Source organism: Scyliorhinus torazame, chromosome 14 (assembly GCF_047496885.1).
Source record: "Scyliorhinus torazame isolate Kashiwa2021f chromosome 14, sScyTor2.1, whole genome shotgun sequence".
NCBI lineage: Eukaryota > Metazoa > Chordata > Chondrichthyes > Carcharhiniformes > Scyliorhinidae > Scyliorhinus > Scyliorhinus torazame.
Genome location: NC_092720.1, coordinates 165,608,720 through 165,618,652, shown reverse-complemented (window position 1 = coordinate 165,618,652; position 9,933 = coordinate 165,608,720). Strand labels below are relative to the sequence as shown.

The 9,933-nt window shown below is 44.8% G+C and overlaps 1 protein-coding gene across 1 annotated transcript; it reads right to left on the bottom strand.

Annotated features, from left to right (window-relative positions):
• Nucleotides 1–719: 719 nt before the first annotated feature.
• Nucleotides 720–6,104, bottom strand: LOC140390157 (uncharacterized). The gene is made up of 2 exons (XM_072475101.1): nt 5,033–6,104; nt 720–1,725 (listed from the first exon to the last, which is right to left on the bottom strand). Exons 1-2 carry the CDS (start codon nt 5,726–5,728, stop codon nt 1,717–1,719), a joined length of 705 nt encoding a protein of 234 aa, XP_072331202.1. The 5' UTR covers nt 5,729–6,104; the 3' UTR covers nt 720–1,716.
• Nucleotides 6,105–9,933: the final 3,829 nt, after the last annotated feature.

The following is a 9,933-nucleotide window of genomic DNA, read 5'->3' as shown; positions in this document are numbered from 1 at the left end:
GTACGGAAGCACACAGACCACATGAGGAACAAGGAGGCTGCAGCCCCAATGACTGGTGGATCCAGTAGGCACTACGAACGTCCCTTTGAAACCTGAAGCAAGGGGCACAGCCTTGGACTTATCACTTAGATACTGAAACTAATGCAGCAGAAATATTATAATGTCAGCCGTAGTTTAGTTACAACTGTCGTCGGAGTCAGAAAGTTGTGGGTTCAAGTCTCACTCCAGAGACTTGAGCACTGAGGTTAACACTTCAGTGCAGTAATGAGGGAGTGCTGCACTGTCTCGGAGGTACCATCTTTCAGATGGGTTAAACCCCGTCTGCCCCCTCAGGTGAATGGAGGTGATCCCCTGACACTACCTTGGATAAGAGCAGGGGAGTTATCCCTGATGTCCTGGTCAATGTAGATCCTGCAATCAGCATTACAAAAACAGATTATCTGGTTATTATTACATTGCTGTTTGAGAGAGCTAAATTACAAAGAGGAGAGACTCATTAAAATACACTTTTGAACAACACATGTTGATGAAAGTTGATATAAAAATGCAAGTCTTTCTTTCTCAGGAAAATGTTCTGCTTCCTGTGAAACTGGAAATTCTAAACCCATTAATGGGGAAAGTATACCAGCCCACAGTGACGTTGAGCAATATATTGTAGACAGCTACTGAGTGTTTCAGTGGATAGCAACACATCATGCTGACAAATCAGGTAGATTGGGTCAAGCTAAAAAGTTATTTATTGTGAGTTATAAATCTATACAGAAGATTGATAAAACAGCAGACAAACAATAACACAATATTCAACTTACACCAAACTTTGAATCAACCAAAATAACAAAGCATTTGAAAATGACTCAAGATCTTTCCCAGAACATGAAATAAATCTTGGAAGAGTGTAAGGTCAATTTGTCACACTGTTATTACATTGAGGTATGATCGGCTGAGGGAACCTGGGTCTGTAGGCACTCTCCCCACACCCTCACCATACTAAGGATAGTAGTCCTCCCAGACAGGAGTACAAACATTACCCATGGTATTAGTCAAACACCCATCACATGAAGAGGATCTGTCTATAATATACATAATCAACTAAAACAGGGTTCGATTCTACCCCATACCCACTCCTGACAGATGAGTACAAACATTATAAATAGTATTATTCAAACACCCATCATCTGTCTATAAGTCACATGATGTGGAGATGCCGGCGTTGGACTGGGATGAGCACAGTAAGAAGCCTTACAACACCAGGTTAAAGTCCAACAGGTTTTTTTCGAATCACTAGCTTTCGGAGAACTGCTCCTTCCTCAGGTGAATGAAGAGGTGGGCTCCAGTAACATATATATGGACAGAGTGAAAGATGTAATACAATACTTTGAGCTGTGCTCCGAAAGCTAGTGATTCGAAACAAACCTGTTGGACTTCAACGTGCTGTTGTAAAAATTCTTACCATAGGTCACATCACCAACTAAAGCAGGATTCTCCCTCAGATAGGTTCTTGATTAATAAGGGGATCATGGTTATGGGGAGAAGGCAGGAGAATCAGGATGAGAAAAATATCAGCTATGATTGAATGGTGGAGCAGATCCAATGGGCCGAGTGGCCTAATTATGCTCCTGTGTCTTGTGGCCTTATACCCACTCCTGAGAGCTGGCTCACTTTACTAACACACATACTGTTGCGACTCCCTGGGCTGTTGCGCGGTCAATTCCCGCCTCACTTGACCTGGAATCACAACACATGTAAGTTAACTAATAATTCTTATAAAAATACCTGAAGTATTTCGCCCTTGGTTGCCCAATAATTGCAGTCTAGGTTTGTAAGTTTAAACACAATTACTGTTGATATATAACAAGAATTATAATTAAATATGCAGCAAATACAACTAGTTAACTATTATCTAATTCCCTGCCTTAACATGCCCCTCCTCCCCTACCCTATATATACACACACACAATACAAACAAACACAGAGAGAGAGAGAAAGAATCTTGTTTTGAACAGGTGAGGAAAAGGATTTGAAAAGTCACTGAGACTGTCCCAGAGACAGGCTTTTGAAAAGGATTCTAAAAGATTAACAGCAAATAATTGCTTCGTAAATACAATTATCATCTTTGCCTTTCTATGTAAGTGAAATGAGAGATATGTAAGTTCATTTGAAGTGATGTTTAATGGGAACTTGTGTGTTAAGAAACTATATGTAATCTGTTATTGTTAGGGTTGAAGTTTTAATGTTTAAATATTGTTTTTCTTCTGTTTTAATAGAGTTTGCTGATAAAATAACCAAGCCTTATTTCTTATATTATCAGTCCTGGAACAAATCTATCTTTCCGCACCTCATGAAAAACTTTAAAATGGTTTTATTTTGGTTCAGTCTCTTAGCCACTGTCAAACAGTCCGTACCACTAAGACAAGTGGTATTTAATTCACAGGAAGCATTGGGGTACCCGCCAATGACCCACCCATTACAAACCTCCCATTTGGGTCGATCAAAATCATAGCCGCCAGAAAATATATTTTCTTATTAATCAGGATCACAACACCCCGGGCCCTACTGTCAAATCCTGAATGAAATACTTGCCCAACCCAGCCCTTCAGTAATCTTGTCTGAACCTTAATCCACAAATGGGTCACCAAAAATCAGCACATCAGCCTTCAAACGCCTAAGATGTGCACTTTTGATCTTTTTACCAGGTCATTTAACCCCCTCACATTCCAAGTGACCAGTCGTATAGGGAGCTATCTACCTCCCCCACCCCAGAATCAGAGATTCCCATCCCGTGGGGCAGTCCAGGAACTCAAGGTGAGCTGACATCAGGTCCACCCAAGATGGCTGTCACATCCACCGTCAAGACAGAACAAAGAAAGGTTTAAAGTCACCATCAGAGAACCACCCCACCCTGCCTCCTACCAATACCACACCCAAATAACCCAGCGAAGAACAAGGCAAACAAAGACCCCCACCCTCCTCCCTCGCCTTCCCAAACCCCAACCAACACAGCAACAAAACACCTAAGCTCATGCTAAAATAACTCCCCACAGCATAAGCTGTAGATACCCCCATCCCTCTGCTCCCGTTAACTAACTATTGAACTATTTTGCGAGAAGGATGGTCCCCGCACAGAGTAAAATAAATATAACAATAAAAACCTGTCACACCAACCAGCACTCTCGCACGCCCTCACCCCCCAACCCCCACTCAAATCCAACTTTAACTGTTCCACGAAAACAGAAAGATACATGAACAATAACACCCACCCCACAAAATCCACAATAAAAAAAATCCAGGTACAAAGCTCCAAGAATGCCCAAAAAACACCCCAAAACTTCAAAACTCAGCCGCAAAGCCCCAGACATACAACTTCCCACCAGTATAAATCAGTTATCACGATCCCAGTCCATGCTTCTGCACAAATGCCTAAGCCTCCTCCAGAGTTTCAAATTTGTAATCTTTCGAGTCAGAAGTCACTTGGAGGCGCGCAGGGTAAACCACGCCAAATGTAACTTTGCTCCGATACAACGCAGCCCATCTGGAGCCCAATGCTCATTGACCACAGCAGAACTTTTTCTGTCTCTTCAAAACTGAAAGCGCATGCTGACCGCATGCAGTGGCACAACAGCCCGGGGTTTCTGCCTCAAAGAGTTGTGGGCCTGGTACAGCTCAAGACGGGTTGCCATTTTTCCTTCCCTCACCATCTTCCATACCAATTGCACCATAAACTTTGTCGGACTTGGGCCCTCGAAGCACTCTGGCAAACCAACCAACCTCAAATTCTGTCTTCTGAAACGATTTTCCAAATCGTTCATCCTGGCTCTTAATGCCGTGTTGTCATTGACCAACCGCGCCACCTCCACTTCCAGATAGGTGATCTTTTCACTTTGCATTGTCAGAGCCACCTCCACCTCTTTTAGCTCCACACCCTGAGCCTTTACCACATCCTCCACTTTTGCAAAGGTCGGACAAATCAAGGACATCATCCCCTCAATTTCTCTTTCATGATCTTCTGAAACGTCTTGGCGTTATTTCTGAAGCTGCTCCCGCTAGGATGCCTGTAAGCATTACCAGGGTTAATGGAGTGGCCACTGACGCTCCAGGGGCCTCCGCTATTTTGCTCACAGACAGAGCTTGAGGCTTCCGAGTTCAACAACGTTTCCTTATTTTTCTGTTGCCCAGTCTTGTATTTATTGGGCATCCCTCTGTCGTGGGAGTCTTAAAGCCATCAAACTAACCCAACTCCAGCCCAAATCCCTTCCAAAAATCAGGCAAAAGGAGCTTAAATAAAAGTTCTCTGGCGGGAGCCACTTCGTGCACGACCGCTCTACTATATGCTGCCATCAGAAATCCAATCTATCGGTAATTTAATTGAGGTGTTTAAGATGATTAAACAACTTGATTGAGTAGTTCGAGAGAAACTATTCCTTTGGTGGGAGAGTCCCGAACAAGGGGACAGAGCATTAAAATCAGAGCTCGGCTATTCAGGGGTGATGTCAGCAAACACTTCTTTACAAAAAGGGGACTGGAAATCTGGAACTCTCTCCACACAAAAATCTGTTGATGTTGGGGTTCAACTGAAAATTTCAAAACTGAGATTGAAAGGTTTATTGTTAGACAAGGGGATTAAGGCTGATCTATAGAGCCAAGGCTGGTCTTTAGAGTTAAGATTCAGATCAGGTATTATCTAATTGAATGGTGTCACAGGCTCAAGAGATGACTCCAGTTCCAACATTTCTTAAATTATCTTGATTGCCCTCTCCACTCTCATCTCCAACAACAATTGGTCAGTGTCATCCTCTTCAACCTCCAGCTGAGTTTCTGGCCCCATACCCTCTCCATCACAAAGATCACCTACATCCCCCTCTGTAACAGCGCATATTTCCAACACCCCCAACCACCCCCGCATTCGTCCATCTGCTGTCAAAATCCTCATCCATGGTACTGAGTGAAGTGTTTGTCACACACCTCACACTGTTTCCTCAGTGTGGGTGAGTCAGTGTTTCATGAGTATTGCTGACTGTCAGGCTCAGTCACTCACCTCACTTGTCTTTCCTGCTGTGTGAATACGACGGTGATCCAACATGCCCCACAATTGTTCAAAGTCCTTATTGCACACCTCACAGGTGAATGTTTTCTTCTCCCCTGTATGAATGCGCCGGTGACTCACCAGGCCTGGGAATTGAGCAAAGCCCTTATTACACACCTCACACTTGAACGGTTTCTCTCCAGTGTGAAGGCGTTGATGTTCACGGAGGGTTGACGACCGGGAGAATGATTTCTTACATACCTCACAGGTGAATGGTTTTTCCCCAGTGTGAATACGTTGGTGAACACGAAAGTGAGAAGAGCGAGAGAATGATTTCTCACATACTCTGCATGTAAATGGTTTCTCCCCTGTGTGAGTGCTCTGGTGTTCCAGGAGCCTCGTAGATGTCGGAAAAGCTTTATCACAAACCTCACATTTGAAGGGATTCTCGCCTGTGTGGATTGTCTGATGGACCAGGAGACTTGATAACTGTGTGAAGGCTTTACCACACATCTTACACGTGAATGGTTTCTCCCCTGTGTGGATGCGTTTATGTACACGAAGGGTCACGGACTGTGAAAATGATTTGTTGCACACATCACAGGTAAATGGTTTCTCCCCTGTGTGAGTGCGTTGGTGTACAAGGAAGTGAGATGAGCATGAAAATGATTTGTTGCACACCTCACACTTGAATGGTTTCTCTTCCATGAAGCTGTCCTTGTGATAACAGTTGTGTCACAGAAGCACCTTGTGTGTCAGGAGATCTTATGAACCAATGGGGGCCTCCTCACACCTCACACTTGGTCGTTCCCTGCAGGAATGAATCAGTGGTTCATTGAGGCTTGATGAATGATTAAAGCTCTCACCACACTTGGAACACTTCTTCCCAGCCTTACCCTGACCAATCATCCACAACCGAATCTTCAGAAAGGTTGATTATCTAATGGAAGGTTCCACACCACTGACCAGTTTCAGATTTGATGATCTTTCAAAGACCCGACCAATTTCTAGATTATGGTTTCACTGTCCAACCTTCTCTGTGTTGAGCAATGCTGTGAAGGGACTGGATGTCTTCCCACAGTTATGCAGTTGTTGCTTGGGTGATGGTCAGGATCAATCTGCGGTGTCTATCCCCTCTGTATTTTCTGGTGCAATCCTTCTGTAAAACAGGAATAGGAAACGTGATTTCCTCCAACTTCCTCTCCTTTGCTGAAGAGACTGACTCCTCAGTTAGAGACTGTTGCACTGTGAGTGCCAGTCTGCTATTCCCCTGTGTGGGAAATAAGATGCAAATCCTTTCTACTTCCTCAATGTCACTAGTTTCTTTACTCTGACCGGTCCCCATCTTCCCGAGCACCGTGAGTGCAATGAAAAAGACTGTGGGGCAGAACGTAAAACGGGCTGTCGATTCAGTATGAAGTCATGTCACAGAATGTATCAATCTGGAAATATCCTAGACTCCTCCCTCACCATTCCTGGGCATGTTCCATTCCACTGGCAGTGGGAAGTCCTCAATACTGACTACATGGTTTCATGTCAAACAAGGTCAAGGAAAACTATTAGTCCTCTCCCAACTGATGAATGAGTATTTTACCATTTTAATCATCACTGGGGAAGTTGGCTAAGGACAGATCCCGAACCTGAGTCTCCATGAGATGCAGTGAGCCAGAAACAGCAGCAGGACTGTATCCACCACAATCTCACAGACTGGCACATCCCTCATTGCATGATTATCATCAAACCAGTAGACAGATACATCAGGAGCAGCATTGGGTAAACTTTTAGAGTACAGGTTTGAACCTAATGAAGGTTATTATTGAATCTGCATACACCACCCCATCAGACAGTGTATTCCAAATTCTAACCACACGTTGTGTAAAAATATTTTTCCTCAAGTCGCCTTTGATTCTTTTCCAATCAGCTTTTATCTGTAACCTCTAGTTTCCACCAATGGAAACAGTTTATCTTTATTTACTCTGTATAAACCCTTCAAGACTGTAAACATGATCTGGTTTCTTCTGTACCCTCACCGAAATTCAAAAATAGGATGACTTTTCATAGTCCACAGGATAATAACCAACTCTCAACACACACAACTCAAAAATAGGAAATCAGGGAGAATCCTCAGACACCCTGCCCCTCCCAGATAATTCCACCTCACCTTCTCATATTCAGCAATGACCCATCAACAAAACTCAGCCTGTAAATCAGAAGGGAAATGCTTCAATAAACACTCAATATCAAACACAGCCGATCAACCAGCTCAGCACAAAGCACCGAGTAAACAGGTCTCTGAGCTGGATCTTCTCACATAGCATAAGGGGCATTTCCACACCTGACTGCCCACAGGATAGTCAGACTGCCTGAACATTAGTGTGGATATTGTGCAATGTAATTCTTCTAAATTCTGCTCCTTCACTCACCATCTCCTGACTTGGTTTGGAGTCCCTACAGGAAGTGAAGCAGCTGTGGTAGAGGAAGAGGAGAGAATGGGCAGAGTGGGTGGGCTCTCTGATTGACGTCTCTCACAGACAATCCAAATATTTCTGCAGGAACAGGAGTTTCCTGAAGTTTGGGAAACTGACCGGGGAAACGGAGGCGACTTTGAGCAGCAGCTCAGGTGGAGATTTAAACTTGTCATTGTCCCATCTGAATAAAACCTCACTTCTTGCAGCTGCTGTCTCAGTTCCCCTGGTAAATGTTGACAGAGATTTCTAGTGTGTGAATAGCATTCTTCATCCTCGGAAGCTTTCAAACAGACAGCATCAGTGTGGGATGTGTATCCTCCAATGTGGTTGACAGCAAATCAGGAGAGAAAGTGAGTAATGTTTCATGTTATTTCTGTAAGGGCCATGAAGAATCCAGAACGAGTTAGTTGAGTCAACAAAAAACTATTTTGTTCCAAACACTTAAAAAAAATTTAGAGTACCCAATTCATGTTTTCCAATTAAGGAGAAATTTAGCATTACCAATTCACCTACCCTGCACATCTTTGGGTTGTGGGGGCCAAACCCACGCAAACACGGGGAGAATGTGCAAACTACACACGGACAATGACCCAGAGCCGGGATCGAACCAGAGACCTCAGCACCGTGAAGCAACAATGCTAACCGCTGCACCACCGTGCTGCCCTTGTTTCAAACACTTTTATCGACAGCTCCAGTAGTTCCCTACTGGGTCTTCTCTAGTCATTGCCTTACTCACGACTCTATTTGAAATAGTTAATGGTTCACCTACCCCCTTATCGGGAGAGCTCATATTCCGCAAGATCCACTGGGTAGCCAAACAACCCTACCCCATAATATCTGCGTGGTGTAGTACCCTCAATAGGACACATGATCAGCACACACTTGGAGGGCCGAAGGGCCTGTTCCTGTGCTGTATTGTTCTTTGTAACTCCAACCCCTCCAAAAAATTAACCATGTCCAAATCATCCTCTGGAGGTTCCGAGCTGAACAATCTTTTGTAAAATGCCTCATTCTAGTCACCTTCTCGGGGCCAAAACCAACACCCCCGCCCCCCACTTCCTGGGACACCGCCTGCCGCCTCAACTGGCATGCCTGCAGCCTGCTGGTCTTCTCCCCATTGTCATAGACTGCCCCTCTTGCCCATCTCAACTGCCGCAGCACCTTATCTGTGGACACCAGGTCAAACTGTGCCTGCATTGGTTCCAGTTCATGAAAGGGTCCTCCAAATACTTCCCATCCTCCTTCAGTATCTCATCCACCAACCACTGATGCTCCTTCATCACTTCCCTATCGACCTGCGCCTTGTATGCAATTGCCTGCTCTCTCACCAACGTCTTCAGGGCTTCCCACGACATGGAGGTCGAAACCTCCCCATTCCTGTTGATCTCTACATAATCATCCAACACCTTAGCCATCTTTACACAAAACCCTAGGTCTGCTAACAACTCCACCTCCAAACTCCATGCTGGCCGCAAATCTAGCCCCCTCTCCAAAACAATATTCACCAGGCGCGGAGCGTGTTTGTAAATTACAATTGCAGAGTACTCTGTTTTCCTTACCCGGGGCAGCAGAGCCTTCCCCATTATTACAAAAGTCAATCCGCAAGTAGACCTTATGTACAAGTGAGCAGAAGGACAATTCCTTCCCCCCGGAATGTAAGAATCACCATGCCCCCCCCCCCCCGCCCCCCCACCATGGGTCCACCCCCCCCCGCCGCCCAAATCTCTGTCATAAACGGCATACCTTCCCCAAAGGGGTGAGCGACTTTGGCCTGGAGCGGTCCTCTTTCGTGTTCAGGGTCTCGCCAAAATCAACTGGAGTATGTCTATGGATGTGTGACCATGCATGGGAGTGCATGATATAATAGGACTGAGTCAGCACGGCTTCGTCAAGGGTGGTCATGTCTGACAAATCTGTTAAGAGTTCTTTGAGGAGGTAACAAGGAAGTTAGACAAAGGCAAACCAGTGGACGTGATTTTAGATTTCCAGATGGACCTTGACAAGGTGCTGCATAGGAGACTGTTAAATAAGTTAGAGCCGATGGTGTTTAGGGTAAGATCCTGGCATGGATAGAGGATTGGCTGACTGGCAGAAGGCAGAGAGCGGGGATAAAGGGGTCTTTTTCAGGATAACAACCGGTGACTGGTGGTGTGCCTCAGGGGTCGGTGCAGGGACAACTGTTCACAATATACATTAATGATCTGGGAGAAGGAACTGAAGGTACTGTTGGTACATTTGCAGATGATACAGAGATACCCAGGTGGACAGGTAGTATTGAGGAAGAAGGGGGAGCTGCAGAAGTACTTGGACAGGCTAGGAGAGCGGATTGGGAAATACTTAGGAAATTAGAAGCACAAAGGGATTACGGAGTTTTTATTCAAGATCCTCTAAGATTAACATGTAGGTTCAGTTGGCAGTTAGGAAGGCAAATGCAATACTAGCATT